Source organism: Molothrus ater, chromosome 5 (genome assembly GCF_012460135.2).
Source record: "Molothrus ater isolate BHLD 08-10-18 breed brown headed cowbird chromosome 5, BPBGC_Mater_1.1, whole genome shotgun sequence".
NCBI lineage: Eukaryota > Metazoa > Chordata > Aves > Passeriformes > Icteridae > Molothrus > Molothrus ater.
Window position 1 is genome coordinate 4026126 of NC_050482.2, and position 20011 is coordinate 4046136.

Here is a 20011-nt window from a genome sequence, read left to right on the forward strand (position 1 = left end):
CAGATCACAACCCCCCCCGATGGGAAACTCTGCTTTGGCAGAATGGGTACAGCTAAAGTGGAGAACTGCCTTTCTGCAGCTTTCTTTAGGTACTAGAAGGGACAATCTCCTCACTTTGGGAGGGTTTCTGGATTGCTGGCAATGCCCTGCAGTCCCACATGCTGCTGCCTTTGCTGGCCATGTCACCCATCACTCCTCGATGTCGTGGCTTCCCGGCAGCCCTGGGAAAGGTTTGATCCAGGATTTCCTGTCAGGGGCACTGGGCAGGGTTTTTAAGCACTGATGGATGCAGAGAAGCCGCGTGAGGAGTCGGGAGCTGCCTGAGGGGGTCCTGCCAGCTGCAGCTCCCTGGTGACAGTGACACCGTGGGTGTCTGCTCAAGGAGCAGGGAGGAAACGTGTGGCAGAACTGGCCCTGGCTCTCCTGACTCACAGGCCCGTGCCTGAGTCTAACCAGCACCTTGTTTTCACTGAACACCTTCCCTGGAAGGCTGGAAATCCCCTCCCATCCTGCTGTGTCCCCTGGCCTGTGGTTCTCACTGTGGTATTTTCACTCTGGCTCTTGGTTTCATTTCATCCCCTTTCACCTCAGCAGCCTCAAAGCACCCAAAGGAGCAGCTGTCTGTCCCACATCTCACCCCTCCCTGCACTTCCAAGAAAGCCCTGGGCGAGCACGACCTTTCCACTGCCTCTTGGCCTTTGCACTTTCTTTAGCATTTATGGCCACTCATGGGGAGTTTTTAATGGATTTCAGGGTCACCATGCCTGGTTTTGTTCCAATTATCACTCACTGGGTCATGCACAAGCAAGCAGCAGAGGTCACCAGGTCTCAAGGTGCTGGTGTACATGCCAGGCCATGGTGGCCAGGTGGGACACCCTGGCTGCCACCAGCTGCAGGTGGAACCCCCACTGCACTAGAAACTCTTGTGCAGGCTTCTAAAGGCTGCAGGGGGACTTTTGGCACCTGCTCTGCATTCTGATGACTCCACAGAAAGCAGCTGGTGGGGACAGGACAGATGTGGGTTGTTTGCACCTCTCAGACTTCCTGAGTCTGGGAGTTAAACCACGTAACAATATTGAAGGTACATCCTCATGGCCCAGCCTGGGAGCAGGCAGACACACCTATAACCTCCCTGCCAGGGCCAGCACCCCACCAAGCAACTCAGGATGCTGGAAAACCCCTCCTTTTGCTGTCCTGCCTCCCTCCTGGCAGGGGTGGGGAAGGATTCTCCACTGCTGTATCTCCAGCCACCAGCTGAAACCAAGCTCAGTGGTTCTATCTCACAGGAGAGCAGCTCAGATTGGGCTTGGGCTTCACCCCAGCGCTCAGATCCCACCACCAACACCCCAGGTCCCTTCTCCACCTGGCATCCCACCATCCCTGTGCCACTGGGAGCCTTGCCAGCAGAGCTGCTGCCCTGCTGAACCTTTCCCTAACACACCCTCTGTGATGGAGAAATTGATCTCAGCACAAAACAGCTCCAAAGGCTTTAAATCAGATGACCACAGGTTTTTGGGTTTTTTTTTTTTTCATGGAGGGACGTGGGAGGATTTCAAAACCAGCAGCCAGCAAGGTGTGATCCCTGTTTTCCTGGTGTGTGCGTGCAGGCACTCACATCTCTGCAGGGCACCTGATTCTCTTTCTCATCATTACTACACTTTAAGGTTGGGGAAAAAATAAAAAGGATGGGGCACAGTCCCCAGCTGGGAGTCAAGACGAAGCCCACACAAGCAGATTTAGGTTTCCTTTGTGTTTTCCTCTGGAGAATTCCTTGTCCTGGCAAGGGCTATTAGGATTCCACTAATTAGGATTCCACTGGGGCAGCAGATCTTGTATAAACCTTAAATATTCCTTGCTATAAAGGACAGCTGTTACCTTCTCCATAGCATCCTTTTCCAGGCTCAAAGCTATTCCCCAGTTTTCTCCTCCCTGGACAACAAAATCACTCTCATTTTGTCCTTTCCCAAATACCCAATTCTGAAAACATCTCCCAGCTATTGCCCACCTTGTCCCATCCCAGACTGAACCTCTTCCAAAAAACCACAGGGCCTGGAGTGAGACGTGCCCTTCCTTGGTGCTGAGGAAGCAGCACCATCCAGTCCAGTCCAGAAAACCCAACCTTTCTGCATTTTGTATGCCACCCTTTTGCTAAAACATCATGGAACTGGGCTTTCCTTTTGGTTTCCCTGCCTTCCCATTTATTTAGTTATAAATTAATAATAATAATAATAATAATAATAATAATAATAATAATAATATAATAATAATAATATTTACTTCTGGGACTTCATGCTGTTTGTTCAGAATTGACTGCTGAGACCTTTTTATTCCCCCTCTCCCCAGTCCTTTCCTCCTTGTTGGGTGATTTCCAGCTTTATCAATTGAGGCAGGGGAAACTGAGGCACGGGAGGGCTGAGATGGGCTGGAGGCTGTGCTGATGGTGCCTTTAGCTGCTCATATCCACGAATCCAGCTCTCTCTGCACCAATCCTGGCAGTGCCAGAGCATCCTGAGGTGTGTGTTCCCTGTGTAGGTCCCTTTTGGGGATACCACTGGTGCAAGGTTCCTTGCAGTGCAGCGCAGAGCTTCCAAATCAACCCCTGTGGGCACGAGCAGGGTGCTAAAACCCCACCTGCAGAGATGTTGGTTGGGGTTGGGAATCAAGGACAGCTTTGCTCAGCCCTGGAAAAGATTATCTGAGGGCAGAGGGGGCAAGCTGAGACAGACCAATGACTGCTTGTGAGATGGGCTGGGGAGAAACGATGCTGCTGGGGAAGGGGTGATGGGCAAGGGGTGATGGGCAAGGGGTGATGGGGAAGGGATGATGGGGAAAGGGTGATGGGCAAGGGGTGATGGGCAAGGGGTGATGGGGAAGGGGTGATGGGAAAGGTGGTGGTAATTCACGGAGAAAAGGAGGTATTGCCATGTCCTTGTGTAGCCCCAGCCCCGCTTTGGGCTGGTGTGAAACAGCTGCACCCCTTCCCCCAGCCCCATTTATTTATTTATTTATTCCGCTCCCCTCCAGCCGCCGCTGCAGCTTGTTTACCCGCCCGGACGCCACGAGAACCTTTCCCAGGGCACCGGGGTGAGCTTGTTTACCAGCTGGGTTTGTCATTTGAGTGGCTCTGCTGGCAGGGCCGGCCCCACGGGCCCCGCACGCCCCCATCCCGTGGAGCGCTCCGGGCTCCTCGCAGCCACGCGAAGGGAGCGTGCAGGAACCCTGCTCCTGTGTGTGTGTGTCTGTGTGTGTGTGTGTGTGTGTGCCCTTTGCTGCTCTTTCCAGGAAGCCCCGAGAGCAGCTGAGGCTGGTAAACAACAGGGATAATGTGTCAGTATCTCCCCGTGGTGCCGGTGACTTGGGCTCTTCTATTTGCTCTTCTATTTTTCATATCCTGTAGTGCGTTAGTGCAGTAACTCTGAACTCCATATAAAGTGTTAGTTAGCTTCACAAACTTCACAAAACGTCTTCAAAATCTGGTCAGATGGAACAATCCCTCTGGGCCTGAGATCCAAGCACACCCTACAGCCTCAGATCCCGAAAAGTCTAAACAAAAGTGAATTTGGGGGATTCTCCAAGTGAATTCTCCAAGTGAATTTGCAGGGGAGGGGGAAGCAAACTGGGGGATGTGACTTCATTAAACCCTGATATGCAAACAGACCAAACTCATTTATGTCTGAAAAACTTGTGACTGTCATTAATTTTTGGGTGTAGCCCCTTGGGGAGGCTTTGTCTATTCCATATAAAGTCTTAGTTAACTTCACCAACTTCACAAAATGTCTTCACATTTTGGTCAGACAGAACGATCCCTCTGGGCCTGAGATCCAAGGATATCCTACAGCCTCCCCAAAAGTCTAAACGAAAGTGAATTGGGGAGAGGAGAAAACTGGGGTTATGTGACTTCACTAACCCCTGATATGCAAACAGACCAAACTCATTTATGTCTGAAAAACTTGTGACTGTCATTCACTTTTGGGTGTAGCCCCTTGGGGAGGCTTTGTCTATTCCATATAAAGTGTTAGTTAACTTCACAAAATATCTTTACATTTTGGTCAGACAGAACAATCCCTCTGGACCTGAGTTTCAAGCACACCCTATAGCCTCAGATCCTGAAAAGTCTAAATAAAAGTGAATTGGGGAGAGGAGAAAACTGGGGGGATGTGACTTCATTAAACCCTGATATGCAAACAGACCAAACTCATTTATGTCTGAAAAACATGTGACTGTCATTCACTTTTGGTTGTAGCCCCTTGGGGAGGCTTTGTCTGCCCTTAATGTACCTGAAGGCCCTTCATTAAATATATCCATTTTTATTCTTTTAACTTTGTCTGGCCTCTGTTCCTAGGTAAGCCCAAAACCACATCAGTAGTGGGAGGAAAATTGCATTTTGTATCTCCTGCTCCCAAATCCATGAGCCCCAAGGAGGGATGTGGCTTCCCAGATTCAGTCTCTGTTGAGCCAGAGACTGAAACTGGGAAGCCACAGTGTCAGCTGCTTTTACTGGGAGATAATCAGGGTTGCACTGGGTCCTGACTGCTGAGTTCTGTGCCCAGGAGACCAAATTTTTCCACCCCAAAAATGCAAGTGAGCACTGCCAGGTCACTGGTACAAGTGCAAAATAAAGGCTCCTCAGTCACCAATATGAATTTATTTGGAGGAAAATTGTGCTTTCTTGTGCTTTCATGCCAGGTATGACCCAGGCAAGCACTCACCTTAATGCCAGTAGGAGACTCTAACATGGCTGGAGCAGAGATTTGAGAATTTTACTTGGTTTTTTTTTTTTTTTTCTCCTTCTCACTGACTTTCTTAGAAATCCTCCTTATTAGCAAGGGATTTCTCACAGGAGCAGCAGGACATAGCTGAGGCTGTGATTTGGACTTAGGCACCCTGATAAAGCCCTTCCACCAAAGGAATGTGGGATGTCTTTATGCCAACACCAATTGCTCCAGGGATGGATCCGTGCTCACAAAACAACATTCCCATTCAGAGCAAAATAAAGAAAAATGAATTTGTAGAATAAACTGTATATAGAATAATAATAAATAAAAATAAATGGTAGCATTTGGGGTTTTTTTTCCCAGCCTGTGTCCATTTCCCAGCTGGAGGGCTGGATCTCATTCATGGCTGAGGAAGAGGCTTTGGGGTGGGAAGAAGAACTCAGAAGTAGCTTCACCACCAAAATCTCCATGTTGCTGCACCAAGCTGAGCAGGATGAGTTGAGGCAGAAGAGGCACCTGCCAGCAGTGATTTTTGTGTTTGTTTTTTTTCTCCAAGGTGGCTTTGCCAAAGGCGGGGAATGGATTTCCACCTCCTGCCAGCTGTGAAGATCACGTGCACAGGGGAACACAGTCAGCAAAACCTTTGTTTCCCTTCAACATTAAATCACCTCTGGTTGCTGTCATGTTTCTCCTTTCCCTTTTTATTTTTTTTCTTCTCTTAATAATTTTTGGGTGCAGCTGAGCTGCTGAGAAACCGATCACGTCCAAAACACTTACACCATAAATAAAAGAACAATGTAATAAACCAATAAATCATGTAGGGCTGTTGCAACAGCAGCAATTAGGTGGAAGGCACGAGGGTGGGAAGCATTCTTTTTTATGGATGTGACTTTCCTAGCCCAAATTCTGGACGACCTGAGGTTACCTTTTCCAGCCTGGCTTGGCCTGCGCTGTCACACGGGGCTGGGTGGCCCAGCTGCAGGCAAGATGGGACAAGGCAGCGTGGGATGGGGCTGGCATGTGCCAGTGCTGAGCTTTAGTCACCCCTGCCATCGATGACTGGCTCTGCCTGAATGCAAGAGGACCAGATTTGTGAGCGGCATCCCGAGGCATTGGAGGCTGCCAGGGCTGGGGTGGCTGCGTGTGCTCCTGCACGTGTGCAGGGGAGCTGTGCTTGCTCTGGGCTCAGATGGGTTTGTAATGGGTTTGAGATGGGTTTTCAGAGATATTCAGCTGTTTGGGTCTGGAATGAGTGCCAGTGTTTAGGGCAGGACAGGCAGGGGCACAGCACATCCACGCTCTAAGCATGTCCTGCAGGTGCTGCAGATCTTGTGGCCCTCTGGCTGCCCCACCTTCAACCCAAACCTGTCACAGACATCTTTTATGAAAAAATCCTTTCCTTAGGATTTTCTTCTCCTGAGAAGCTGAGAGGCCTCAGGAACAAAATGTAACCAATGATTATCTGCTGCTGTGGAATGCAACAGGTGCATCTGGGATTGGTCTCATGTGGTTGTTTCTAATTAATGGCCAATCACAGTCACTCTCTGTCCGAGCCACAAGCTTTTGTTTTCATTCTTTTTCTATTCTTAGCTAGCTTTCTGATGAAATCCTTTCTTCTATTCTTTTAGTATAGTTTTAATATAATATATATCATAAAATAATAAATCAGCCTTCTGAAACATGGAGTCAGATCCTCATCTCTTCCCTCATCCTGGGTCCCCTGTGAACACGGTCACACAAACCCATCCTGGTGGGATCCCCCTTAGCCACAGCTGCAGAAAGGCCTTGCTTTTGCATGGCTGGCAGGTTTGGGAATTGCTCTGGGCTCTGCTCCATGGGTACAAACTGGATCTCCCAGTGCCCCAGTGACCATCCATGGAACTCCTGAGGCACCACAAGCATTTCACCCGGCAGTGGGTGAAAGGTGCCCATCAGTCAGGAGCCTGGGGCTGTCCCAGCCTGGGTAATAACAACATGAGCTGAAGGAAGGTCATGCCTTGAGCCTGAGCCTGGCCCTCCTTTATAGGGAAGCTGGCAGGAAAGCCTGCCCAGGAGTCGGGTGTCTCTCAGATCTCTTGTTGACTGTCTAGCAGTTGTTTTCCTTCAGGCTGAGCTCTGGGTAAACAGCTGGGCTGGGAAATGTGAAACCCTGGCTGTGGCCATGCTGTCACCACAGGTGACAGCCCAGGGACGTGCAGGGAGCAGGAACCCACCAGAGCCATGCAGGGGGGCGCACGGGGGGATGGAAATGTGAGGTGAGGCCCTGTCCTGGGGTCATCTGTTTGTTTTGAGAGGTGCCCTGTTTGTGGCATAAGGTTTGTGCTGGAACAGGGTGCCCAGAGAAGCTGTGGCTGCCCCTGGATCCCTGCAAGTGTCCAAGGCCAGGTTGGATGGGTCTTGGAGAACCTGGGATAATGGGAAATGTCCCTGCCCATGGCAGGGGGTGGAATGAAATGGGCTTTAAGGTCCTTTCCAACCCAAACCATTCTGTGATTCCCTAATGGGTGGTGTTGCTGGAAGTGCTGAAGCAGACACAACAAAAGTGGTTTTCCCCCATCTCAAATTTTATCCAGTGAGGATGAGTCATAACCAATGGCCAAGATGTGTTTCCACCTGTGCCATGCCCTCCTGGCTCTGGCTCTCAGCTCAAGTAACAGCAGCTATTTGGGAGAAAACTGAGGCCCTCACAAGTGCTTTGAAGCACAGCATCCTTCCTTGTGACCCCTGCCAGGCACCCAGACCCTGCTTTGCTACTCCCTGGTAAACTCCAGGGCAGATATCTAAACATTGAGCTCAGTTTTGTTTTGGTTTTTTTTTTTTTTTTTCCCCAAGGAGCTGTTAACAGCTTGTCATTGCGGGTTGGAAAATATAAATGTATTTGAGAAAATATGTTGGCAGCAAGCTCCCCATATTGTTTGTTTCAGCTTGCCCCAAAATTCCAGAGAAATTTTCCATTAATATTTTTCATGTCTGATTGGAAAATATCAGAGAAAGAAGAAACAAATTCTGTAGATGTTTTTAAATAATTTTAGACTTTTTTTTCTTCCCCAGCCAGGTCTCCATGGCATAGAAAAAAGTAAATGAAACACACAAATTAAAGTCATCTGCTTGGACTTAAATGCACTAAAATCATTGCTCTGTAAGTGGAAGAATTTTAAGAAAACCATGATAAGGAAATTTGGTTATTTAATTTCTGCATTCCAGCAATCTGTGTGATCTGATTCCAGTGATTTGGGTCCAAAACTTGGTTAGGAGAGGTGTTAGGAAATTGGAGGTTCCCTGAGAGAGGTTGTGACTTTTAGGAGTTCTAGCAAAAGATATGGAAACAAAACTGGCCCCTGCTATTCTAAATTTCAGCCTGTTGACCACACACTTTCCCTCTCACTTGTCTTTCGCAGAGCTCCTAAAAGCAGTGCCTGCAGGTCTTGAGTTTAAGAGCACATGGCAGCACTCTGGAAAAGTGGGACACTGAGGGCTCACCTTGTGGTTTCCAGCAGCTGAACGGAGAGGGGAGCCCTTGGGGAGGCAGATCCAGGGAGCAGCTCAGCCCCAGCGGTGGTGCTGGTCCCAAAAGTGGCTCTTCTTGGCCAGAGCTGAGGTGTGTGGGCCACTGTTGGGCAACCATTGTCTGGGTCGTGCCAGCCCCGTGAGGAAGCAGGGGTGAGCAGGTTGTCCATGGGGCAGATGTGCTCACAAAGGTGAGGCGTGGGTGGGAAGATCCTCGGCACGTACACGATTTCAACACGCAGCTCTCGCCAAAGCTCTGCCCTGCCTCCCTGCATGGGGCTCTGCATTGGACCAGGACTTGTGTTTTGGGCCACCTCGAGCACTGAGGTGTGTGTGGAATGGTTTTGGGCACAGCTCTGAGGTTCCCTCCATGCTCAGAGGACACCAAGTCCTCCAGGACACATCTCACCCTGGTTTGCAGTCAGTGCCCACAGCAGGGCAGCTGGATTGTTCCCTGTGCAAGTGAGTGCCCATTTCTCTCCACAGGTGGTAAAAGTGGTCAGAGGCGACCGATTCCTTGTAGACACCCCAAAATTACATCAATCCTTCCCCAACTCTACCCACAGCTTTGCTGTGGATGGAGGCAGAACAGCAGGAGCTGAGAGCTTCAACGCCTCCTCCCTGCTCAGCATCCCTCAGGGGAGCCTTTCCATCTGAGCCTCCCAGGCAGTGCAGATCCTTCTGGGATGCAGCTTCAAAAGGCCCTCTATCAGGAGCCAAACTGATTATCAGCGGGGGTTGAGACCTGAGATTAAAAAATACCCTTTTTCCTGGGCTGTGATTATTAATCTGCTGCCCGCCGCTGCCTCCAAGCGCGTCCTCCTTGATGATCAGAAACACAAACCCATGTTCTCCCCCAGAGCTTTGTGTTTTAAGGTTTTTTTTTTTTGCATTACTTTGAAGAGATTCCCCAGCATCTCTGGGGTATCTGACTTCACCACATCATTGCCTACAACTTTTTAGACGCTTCCCTGTCACCATGACGATGCTGAGGTTGTCACTGGCCCGGGCTTGTTACATAATGAGGTGAGTCAGCCGCAGAAAGGCCACAGCCTTTGCCATTGTTGGATTTAATAACCTGCAATGACGAGATAACGATCCGGGCTCTTAATGAAAGGTGGGCGGTAATGAGAAGTTAGGAAACAGTTCAATAGCAAAGTCCAGGGGATAATGACAGGCTGAGATTTCCGGAGGGTGATCACCGTCCACCCTCAATGGGCTGAACAGATCCATCATCCACGAGGGGTTTCACATCCAGCCCCGAGCCCTGCAGGCAGCAGACCTGGAGAGCTGCATCCCACCTGCATCACCGGCCTGGGAATTCAGTTCTTCAGTGAACATACTTCAGCCACTGGGCAACTCCATGAAAATAAATCCTGTAACAATCTGCTCATACAGGAGGGCTGGAATTCTTTGTTCTTCCCATCAGATCTCCAAAATGCTGCATTGCCTTGCAGCACTGTGCTGGTTTGGGCTGGGACAGGTTGATTTTCTTCAGGGGAGCTGCTCTGTGATTCTGACTTGTGGCCAAAACTGTGTTGGTAACACAGAGATGGTTTTGGTTTTGCTGAGCAGGGCTTACATAGAGTCAAGGCTTTTCTGCTCCTCACCCCACCCCACCACTGAGGAGGCTGGGGGTGCACAAGGAGTTGGCAGGGGACAGAGCAAGGACAGCTGACCCCAAACTGATCAAAAATATGCCATAAAAGATTCCATTCTGCCGTGTTTAGTAAAGGGGTGATGGTGTTTGCCATCCCAAGCCACCACTACGTGTGATGGAACCCTGCTTTCCTGGGGATCACTGGAAACCCGTGGGAAGTGGGGAATTAATTCCTTGTTTTGCTTTGCTTGTGCACGTGGCTTTTGCTTGACCCAATAAACTGTTTGTACCTCAGCCCATGAGTTTTCTCACTTTTACCCTCCAGTTCTCTCCCCCATCCTACTGGGGAGGACTGAGCGAGTGGGGCTGAGCTCCCAGCCGGGGTTAAACCATAAAAATCCTAAATTAGGTCTGGTTCAGGTGTGAGCACATGGCTGTAGTTCTGCTGATTTTCCCGGAGAAGGCACTGTGGTAACACGTGCCAGGTTCTGCTGGCAGCAGCAGGACAGGAACATCTGATCTGGCAGCGGGGACAGAGCAGCCCTGTAAACACACTTTTCTCTCAGAGCAGCAGGATTTTTCTGCTGGATCAGTGCCTTGTCGCAGGTGGTTGTGGCCTCTTGATTAGGGATGAGGTAACCTAAAGTCAAGCTCAACATCCTGTGGATTTACACCCTAAAGCAATCCCAGGATTTTCAGTGGGGAATTTCACACCTTAAAATAACAGTGCAAACAGGGAAGTGTTCCTTTCATGTAACTAAAAGTACCTGGGACTAGAAGGCTCAACCCAGTGCCAAGATAATGTGAATATTGTCTTTTCAGAAGCTCTAACAATGCCAAAACCTGAACTGTGGCTCTCTGACCGATCTGCACTCTTTAACCCTTGTTATTAAGACCAAGCCTGAACTTCTGTAGCCAGGTTTTGTTTCAAGAAGAACCAGTATTAAATTCCTGAGACTGGAATATTCCAACTTCTTGCCATTTAATTACCCCATAACTACTTTTAGAAACCAGTGTTTCGTAGAATCACAGAACGGCCTGGAATGGAAGTGACCTTTAAACTCATCCAGCTCCAACCCCTGCCATGGCAGGGACACCTTCCACAAAAATAGGTTGCTTCAAGCCCTGGACACTTCCAGGGATGGGGCAGCCACAACTTCTTTGGGCAACCGGTGCCAGGGCCTCACCACCCTCACAGTAAAGAATTTATTTATAATATCTACCCTAAATCTACCCTCTCTGCCACCTATGGAGTCAATTGTCTTTATGGTTTAGCCCGTTTATGGGGTGAGTTTTGTTTTGCACTGGTCTTGTACAGTCAGGAACTTTCACAGGACGTTGCTCAATCCTCCTGGACCAGTTTCTGAGCAGATCTGCCAGCTTTGAGAAATGTCCCTGCTTTAATGGATGTTTGCAGCTTCAGAGTGTAATCCCCAAATTATATTTTTTTTGAGAACTGCAGAATAGAATTATTTTTTTAAATTACAAATAAGCCTCCTTTCTTAAATATGAACCTCCATCTGGGAGGCTCCTTTGGGGTCAGCAATCCTGGCTAATGGACACCTATTGTACACCTCCCAATTTTTGGTCTAAGATTTACTGGGTCTTCCCTAGCATCACCCAAGACACATTTGGATGCACATGTCCACCTCTCTGAGGACAGTAGAGGAAACCTTGATTGATTTTGCTTTTAATTTGATTAATTGAGATTGAATCAAGGCTCTCCTCCTTCCTTCTTCCCCATATTCATCAAAGCCAGGCATTGCATTTACAACTCCCATTTCCTTTCCTGCTACCCTTTAACTCAGCCAATTATAACCAAGCACCTCTAAGTTAGGGCACAAATCCAACCACTCAAAAGGAAAATAAGGATTGAACCCTTGTCCTCCTGCATGAAGAGTTATAAATTAAAAGAAATTAAACAAACAACTTTGCAGAGTGTTGACTTCAGGAAGAATTTACTGTCCTTGAAAGAGTTCCTGCATGGCTCAGAGTGTGGCAGTGAAACCACACAGGGAGCTCAGAGCAGAGGGCTGAGCAAAACCAGCAGATCCCCAACCTGCTATATCAGCTGAATGAGGCTGAATTCTGCATTTCTGCAACCCCTTCCTGGCTTTTCCTGTCCCTTGGCTGCCAGGAAAGCAAGGCCAGCCCTGGGTGCAGTGTTTGACAGGGGCTGATAGCAGGGTGAGCAATGCCCTGTGCCTTGCTGGGGATTTCCCTCTCTGGGGCTCAGCCCTGCTTTCTCAATGCCAGAAGCTGAATTTCCCCCCTTTTCTCTGCTTGTGGTTATTTTTAGGCAAAGCTGCAGCCACAGGCAGGCATGTGGCAGCCCAGGTCTTGCTCCAGTGGTGTCCCAGCACCCGGCTGCTGTCAGCAATGACTGGAATTCCTTGCAACCGGCCGAGGAAGGAGTTTCATGAGCACATCAGGTGCAATTAGAGGGTGCAACAGGCTGAAAACTGCACGGCTTGTCCAGAGCCAGAAAGGAGCACGCATGTCTGCACTGGTGGGTGAAAGGAGGGAGAGCCCTGGAGCACACGATGTTCCTGCCCTGCATCCTGCACCCCGGGCAGGGCTCAGCCCTTGCTGCTGCAGAGGGACCAGGAGCTCCCCTGACTTTAGGGTAAATCCCTGCTGAGGAACCCTTAATCCCTGCAGGAAACCCTGTCTGGGGTCATCTGTTTGTTTTGAGAGGTGTCCTATTCGTGGCACAGAGTTTGTGCTGGCACAGGGTGCCCAGAGCAGCTGTGGCTGCCCCTGGATCCCTGCAAGTGTCCAAGGCCAGGCTGGGCAGGGCTTGGAGCAGCCTGGGACAGTGGAAGGTGTCCCTGACCGTGGTAGGGGCTTGGAACTGAATAATCTTTTATGTCCCTTCCAACCCAAACCATTCTGTGATTCCCTGATGTTGCTGCCTGCAAATAATACCGTGAAGAGATGTTTTGGCTTGGTTTCTGTTTCCCTTTGTGGCAGGAGGAAGAAAAGCAGTGTGTGACTGCAAGAACGGGGGGGAGGTGACAGGCGAGAAATGAGGAAGCAAACCACAACTTGTTTAGAGGAGGGCAAATAAAAAATTCTTTTTTACGGCAGAAAAAAACCCCGATCCATTACAGGGACAGATGCAGGAGCTCTTGGTGTCCCTCCCGGGCATCAGGAGCTGGGTGGGATGAGGGAGAGGGAGGGTGGTGGTACAGGTACAGTTCACACTTTGTTCCTTGTTTATTTATTCCTGTAACTGAAATACCTGCGAGGGGCGAGGGAGGCAATTGAAAACTGCAGGCGCAAAGGACCGTGAACTCCAGCTGCCTCTCCAAATCCAAACATTTTTATCAGCCTGATAAAATCAGACTTTTATCACCCTCCCCTCCACGAGGCTGACCCGCAGCAGCTTTTTCTCAAGTCCTTCCAAAAGAAAGCGCCATCATTGGTGAAAACTGCTCAGCATCCAGCTGGCAAGGGCGGGGGTCCATCAACCATTTGGTTTCCTTCCTGACCTTTCTGAAAGCATCTAATTCCCCGAAAAATGTTGCGGACAATTTTCTTGGCTTCTTCAGTATCCTACCACTTTATTTTTTTTTTTTTGTAAAAAAATTAGCGATTTTTTTTTTGTTGCTGTTGGTTTGTTTGTTTGGGGGTTTTTTGGTTTTTTTTTTGGGTTTTTTTTGTTTGGTTTTTTTTTGTTTTGTTTTGGTTTTGTTTTTTTTTTTGTTGTTTGTTTGTTTGGTTTTTTTTTCTTCCTGAAAACCATATAAATTCCCCTTGGTCAGCCCAGAAGAATAAATTTTTCAAGAAAATGTCATTAACGCACTAATAAGAGTCTGGGCAGCTGCTGCCTGATTTTTGCAACCACCCTCCCGGGGTAAGGGAGCACTTTGGAACAGCTTTAAACTGGATGAAAGTAGATTTAGATGGGATATTAGGGAGAAATTCTTTCGTGTGGGTGTGGTGAGGCCCTGGCACAGGGTGCCCAGAGAATCTGTGGCTGCTCCATCCCTGGAAGTGTTCACAGCCAGGCTGGGCAGGGTTTGGAGCAACCTGGGATAGTGGAAGTTGTCTCTGGACATGGCAGGGGGTGGAATTGGATGATCTTGAAAATCCCTTTAAACCCAAACCCTGCTGTGATTCTGAACTCTGTGCCCACATTCCAGGCTGATAAACCGAGGCCACACTGGAAAGTGCTGCAGATGAAGCTGCCCTGACATGAATGGAGCACAATGTGTGGCTGCACCTACACAGAGATGTACACACAGCTCCCAGCCACCCTCTCCCAGTTTCTAACCAGGCAAAGAATTCCTGGATGTGTGACTGGGATCCCACCAGGCATCTCCCCCCCCTCCCTCCACTGCACATCCAAAGGAGAGGATGTGTGTTGCACTGAATGTAGGCAAGAACGTGACTGGTCCTTCCCTTCCAAGTTTCCTTTAGAGGGAATCAAATAAATAAATTTAAAAAAGAAAAGGCATTAAAAGAGGAGGGTGAATCATGGCTTAGTCAGAGTTGGTGCTGGCATTTTGATGACAGGGAAGGCTGGCTGGTGACCAGTAGGTTCTTCCAAAGGGGATGGAGAATGAAGTCTGGAGCTGTTATTTTGGGATGCATCCAGAGCCTAATGCCACTGTTCAGGATGGGTTGCTAGGTGAGTTTGACGTTGGAGCAGCAGTGGAACAAAAGAGGGAATTGTGAGGTTTTAGTTGTGGTGTTTCAGAGAAGTTTGAAGACTGTAAACCCCATAAGAGGTGGGTATTCCATTCTCACAGAAATGGGGTTTTCCCCCTTCTCTTCCAGACTTTCCCTTTTTGTACTTCCCTCTCCCACCTCTCTGGACCTGCTGCATGAATCCTTTGGATCTTAAGGTCAAATTTTTTCTCATCTACCCCCGTGACTTTCACATTTCAAACCCTGGCATTACATTTATACCCCTGTCCCTTCTCATTTATTAAATATCTGCCAGTTCCTGACTGGGGTATGTGTGGCTGGTTGATTCCTCCCTGCACCCTCTGTGCCACACTGTGGGACAGCATCACTGCCTGTCCCATGTCCCCCTGTGCCTGTGGTGGCTCTCCAGGAGCTGAAACATCTTCCTGACAGCATTCAGGCTGCGCCAGTGACTTGATTTCCTGAAAAATCGCTGAGCTAAGCACCCCTTTGGGCTTCTTATCACAGCAGCTGCCAGCAGCATTTTATTTACCACTCCAGGTGCTATTTTTAGGAAGCTGGGATTTTGCATAGCACAGTTTGGGAGGGGGGAAAAATAATCCTGTGAGTGCACCTAGTGCTCCCTGCCCTCTCCCCAGGGCGCAAGTGCCTTAAAAATAGAAATGCTTCTTCCAGCTGACCTCCCTGGGAGCAGCTGGGTGCTGGTGCCTTTGAAATCCAGGCCACTTATTTAGGAGTTGAAGCTTTCCGCTCCAGTTATTTGGGAGTTTCTAAGCCAAGAGTTACTAGGTGGATCTAATTTGAAGCGACTGTGATTTTAATTCAGGCAGGGTTTTGCTTTCGGGCTCCTTTTCATGTCCTGGGGGTGGTGATTTGTGAGGTGGGAAAGAGCCAGTGGAGAAGGGAGAGAGCTGCTGGGGGAAGGGGGATGATGATGCCCGAATTCCTGGTCCTGTAAAATCATGTGAATTTTTGTCCTCCTTCTGACTCATGCTCTAGCTGGGAAGCAGCTTTCGGTTGCCCTGCATGTGAAAAGGATTTGGGGATTTTGTGCAGAGTGGTCCAGGGAGGGCTGTTGTGCCTCACTCCCATCCCATCCTTGCCAACTGGAGCACTCACAGCTCTCTCCCATCTTCCTTCCCACACCCCGAATCTCTGGTTCTTTTCCAGCTCACTCATAGTAGCTTTTTTTAAAATTTCTTTTTAATTTTTTTTTTTTTTACTTTTTGCCTATGAATATTTTTTCCCTTGTGTAGGAGAGGGAAAGATTGTGCACTTTTTTACTTCATCTTGACTCCATGTAAGGAATTAGCCAGAAATATCTTCCTTCTAAATGCGTTATAAGAATACAAGCCTTTGCTTCCAGAGAAGGAAAATGCCCTAAGTAAAAAAAGATTATTGAACATTTTAGGTATCCGAGATGCTCCTTATCAGGCTTTAAATTGTGAAGCAAAATTTGCTGTATTGAACACCATCAAAGCAGATGCTCCCACCTCTACAGCTCTTCCCACCCGTGACACAATCCCACATTTCCCTGCTGTGGCAAATTCCCAAAATCCTTCCAAAGAAACCCCTCCATGACAGGTGGGATCATCTCCATCAGTGCTGGGGGACAAGGGGGTTTGGGGCACCTGCATGTTTGGGATTTGGGTGTCATCACAGGAATTTCCAGGGTGGTCCCAGCCCCTCCATGCTGCAAACAGAGGCTGTGTGGGGGTGTCAGCATTGCTGGGGTGTACTTTGCAGCCTAATTTAGAGTGGAAATATAACTTGCAGGAACCTGGTGAGTGGATTAAGACACTTAATAAACTAATAAAACATTATTATTATTATTATTATTATTATTATTATTATTATTATTATTATTATTATTATTATTATTATTATTATTATTATTATTATTTATTGTATATTAACATGTCATAATTAAAAACAATTAAATTAAGAGTAAAATGAAAAAATAATAAAAATAAGAACATAATTTTATGAAAGCATTAAATGATAAATAAGAGTAAAATGGAAAAAACAAATAATAATGAAAAAATAAAATGAAATAATGAAATAATAAAATAATGAAAAAATTAAAAATTAAAAAAGAAATAAATAAGAGTAAAATGAAAAAATAATAAAAATAATAACAAAATTTTATGAAAACATTAAATAATAAATAATGTCTCTCGATTATTAAATTAAAATAACATTAAAATTTTTAAAATTGATTAAAAATTAGCTTTAGCGCCCGTTTGAGAGCAGAGGCTCCTCGCGGAGCATCCCCGGCTCTGCGGCCGCTCCAGCCGGCCCCGGGCCGCTGCTGGCGGAGGGACGCGGGGCGGCCCTGGCGCGGAGCGGCCCCGCCCGGGCGCGGAGCGGGGCGGAGCAGCCGCGGTGGCCGCGGGCGGAGGCGGAGCCGCCGCATCCCGGGCATCCCCTCCGGGGGAGGCGGCGCGGCACCGCATGTGCGACGTGAGCGACGTGCAGGAGCGCAGGGCCGGCATCCCCCGGCCCCCCGGGACCCCCCGGCATCCCCCGGGACCCCCGGCCCGAGCCCGCTGGCCGCGGAGTGAGGGGCGCAAGGGGCGCGCCGGCGGAGCCCCCCGCATCCCACCGCTGTTGTACTAAGGGTTCCTTTCTCTATTTCCCCCCCCCTCTATTTTATTTTTAAAAATTGTTTTTATTTCATTTGCCTCTAGTTACTTTTTTAAATTTTATTTTTTATTTTGTTCAACTTTATTCCCAATTTTTTTTCTAGTTTATTTCCTTTCCCCCTTCTTATTTTCGCCTCTATTCCCTATTTTATTTTCTTAATTAACTTTTAATAAATTTTTTTCCTCTTCGCATCTTTTACTCCTTTTTTATTTTTAAAGTATTTTTTAAAAAGTTATTTATTGTCGAGTTTCTATTTTCCTTTTTTAAAAAAGAAAACATTGATTCAATTTCTATAATTTTACATCGTTTTACATCATTTTACATAGTTTTACATCGTTTTACATCGTTTTACATTGGTTGTAAAGACGCGAGAAATGAAGTAGGGCATTTATTTAACCATAAATATTTTAGTCTGGGGGTCCCCTGCGCGCCCCAAATTCCCGCGGTGGGGGAGGGCTCGGTGTCGCGCTCCCCCCGCGGAACAAAGCGCGTCCTTTGTCCGCGCTGCAGTGCGGGGCGCGGCCGGCAGGGGGCGGCAGGGGCCGCGCCGGCATCCGCGCCTTCTTCATCCTCCTCCTCCTCCTCCTCCTCCTCCTTCTCCTCCCCATCCTCCTCCCTCTCCTCCTCCTCCTCCTCCTCCTCCTCCTCCTCCTCCTCCGCGGCGCCGCAGCGCCCGCCCGGCCCGGCCCGGCCCGTCCCGCCCCGCCCCGGAGGCGGTCCCGGCCTGTCGGGATAGAAAGAGGCGGCGCGGCGGCTGCCGGCACATCGTGAGCGGAGCCGGCCCGAGCAGCAGCCGCGATTGTAGCACCGCTCCTTCCCCGCCTGCCTCGCGTGGAGATTCTCCTGCCTTTCTTCTCTTGCTATTTTTTTTTTCCGATTTCAAAGGAAAGATATTTTAATTTTTTATTTGTTTTTTTTTTTTTAAATATCTGTATTTTTTTCCACCCCGCTTTCCATCGCGGTTCGCAGCGGGGCTCGCCCTCGCTCCTTCTCAGCGCGCAGCGGCTGGGCTGGGGCCGTTCCTGCCCGGCTTTGTGCCCTGCAGACCCGGCCCTCCTCTTCCTCCTCCTCCTCCTCCCCCTCCTGCCGTAAAACCTTCACGAGGCTCGCAGCAGCATCCGAAAGCGCCGCAGCCGCTCGCCCAAACCACCGACTGCAACAAAAACCCTTTGTATTATATTTTTATCGTATATTTCCCCCGCCTCCTCCCCCCTCCCCTTTTTTATTTCTCCTCCTCCCTCCCTCAAACGCATCAAGGTGGACGCGGAGCGCAAAAAGACCTTTGTTTTAAAAATGCCCATGGAGCTGACGCAAAGCCGCATCCAGAAGATTTGGCTTCCCAATGACAACCGCCCGGCGCTGCCCCGCCGCTGTGAGTACGGGCACGGCCGCATCCCGGAGGGATGGGGTGGGATGGGATGGATGGGGAGCGGAACTCTCCCCTTTCTCTGCGCACCGCGGCGGGGCTCTTTGCAGCATCCCTTCTCCTCGGCGTGCCCCAGCATCCCAGCCGTGCCCGCGTCCCACTCTCAGCATCCCCCCAGCCCCAGCATCCCGGCGGTGCCCGCATCCCCCCAGCCCCAGCATCCCGGCGGTGCCCGCATCCCCCCAGCCCCAGCATCCCGGCGGTGCCCGCATCCCAGCGCTGCCATCCCGTGACTCAGTCTCGGCAGGGCAGGAAGGTGCATTCCGCTGTCACATGGCCCGCAGGATGCGGGGAGGTGCCGGCACACGCGTGGCCCCATTTCCACTCTGCGCTGCCAGCGCTGGGATTAAAAGGGAAGGAGGGAGCAGGTTGTTCACCTCGCAGCCGGGGTGCCAGCTCAGCTGGGATTTGCGCCGTGGTCGAGCGGCTCGCCCGGGGATTTGTTAATGGTAGAAGCATGAATGGTTTGGGTTGGAAGGGACCGTAACGATAATCTCGTTCCACAACCCTCCTGCCATGTGACAGGACGCCTTCCACTACACCAGGTTGCTCCAAATCCTGTCCAATTAGCGTGTCAAATTAATTTTTGGGGGGGAGGTGGAGGGAGGGATTAGGGCAATGTATTTTAAACCCCAACCAGACACCAGCCGTTTGCAGTTTACCATTTAACCCTGAGGGGATGAGGAGGCAGGTGGAGGGGAAGGCAGAAATCACCGCTGAAACTTCTGCAGTGGTTTCCCCTTGTCTCTGAAGCTCGGAATATAAAAATGTTTGGGTCATCCCGGTCTTACTATAAACCAAATCTCGAAGCGTGATCCCATCCGAAAGCTCAGCAAGCAGCTCTTTAGCAGCCACACTGACAAGCTGCCGGTTGTGCGACTCCCAGCTCGAAATGAGCCTCGCAGGAATGTGCGGAGCCGGGATGGAGGGGGCGGCACTCGCAGCCTGGCGAGGGATGGAAGTGGCTTGGGTGAATCAGTCTTTCCGCTGCTTGCCTTCATCAGGCGTTTAAAGTCGCTTCCGATGTTTATTTACCTTGGCTGGAAAGTTTATATATAACAATTTTTTAAAAAGTAGATATGCTGTGAACTTGCCAGCTGCTGTTGCCCGTGGCTGTGGGTCAGGCGCCCTGGAGCAGATGTTGGGATGCGCAGCCTGTGCCTGGCAAGGGCGGCCCTGCAGCGGGAGCTGCCGAGGAGATGCGATTTCAGCAACAGGCTGCACATCTGGGCAGCCCAGGGGCTTCGCTTGGAGTGGGGTAAAACGTCTCCCGGCTTAATGCTTTGCACGTGTGTCTCTGCGGCTGGGTTTTTCTCAAGGACTGGCACCTCTGAAAGAAGTCCCTTGTGCACGCAGTGGTTTTTTGCCACTTCGTTCGCCGGGTTTCTCAGCGAGAGCTCCCTTTTGGTAGCGGAAAAAGCTAACATATTTGATCTATTAAGGCACCGAGGGGATTATTAA

General features: G+C 49.4%; 1 protein-coding gene across 10 annotated transcripts in view; it reads left to right on the forward strand.

Annotated features, from left to right (window-relative positions):
* The window catches only part of PFKFB3 (6-phosphofructo-2-kinase/fructose-2,6-biphosphatase 3), a 43342-nt gene that overhangs the window by 4890 nt on the left and 18441 nt on the right, over positions 1-20011 (forward strand). For 2 of the 10 annotated variants that reach the window (XM_036400797.2, XM_036400793.2), the window contains exon 1: positions 18228-18496. The exons of 7 other annotated variants lie outside the window; for them this stretch is intronic. In XM_036400797.2, the coding sequence (XP_036256690.1) occupies positions 18418-18496 (79 nt within the window). In that variant the 5' untranslated portion in view covers positions 18228-18417. Of the gene's footprint in view, positions 1-18227; positions 18497-20011 lie in introns of those variants that run through there. One more of the 10 variants, XM_036400789.1, reaches the window with a different exon arrangement.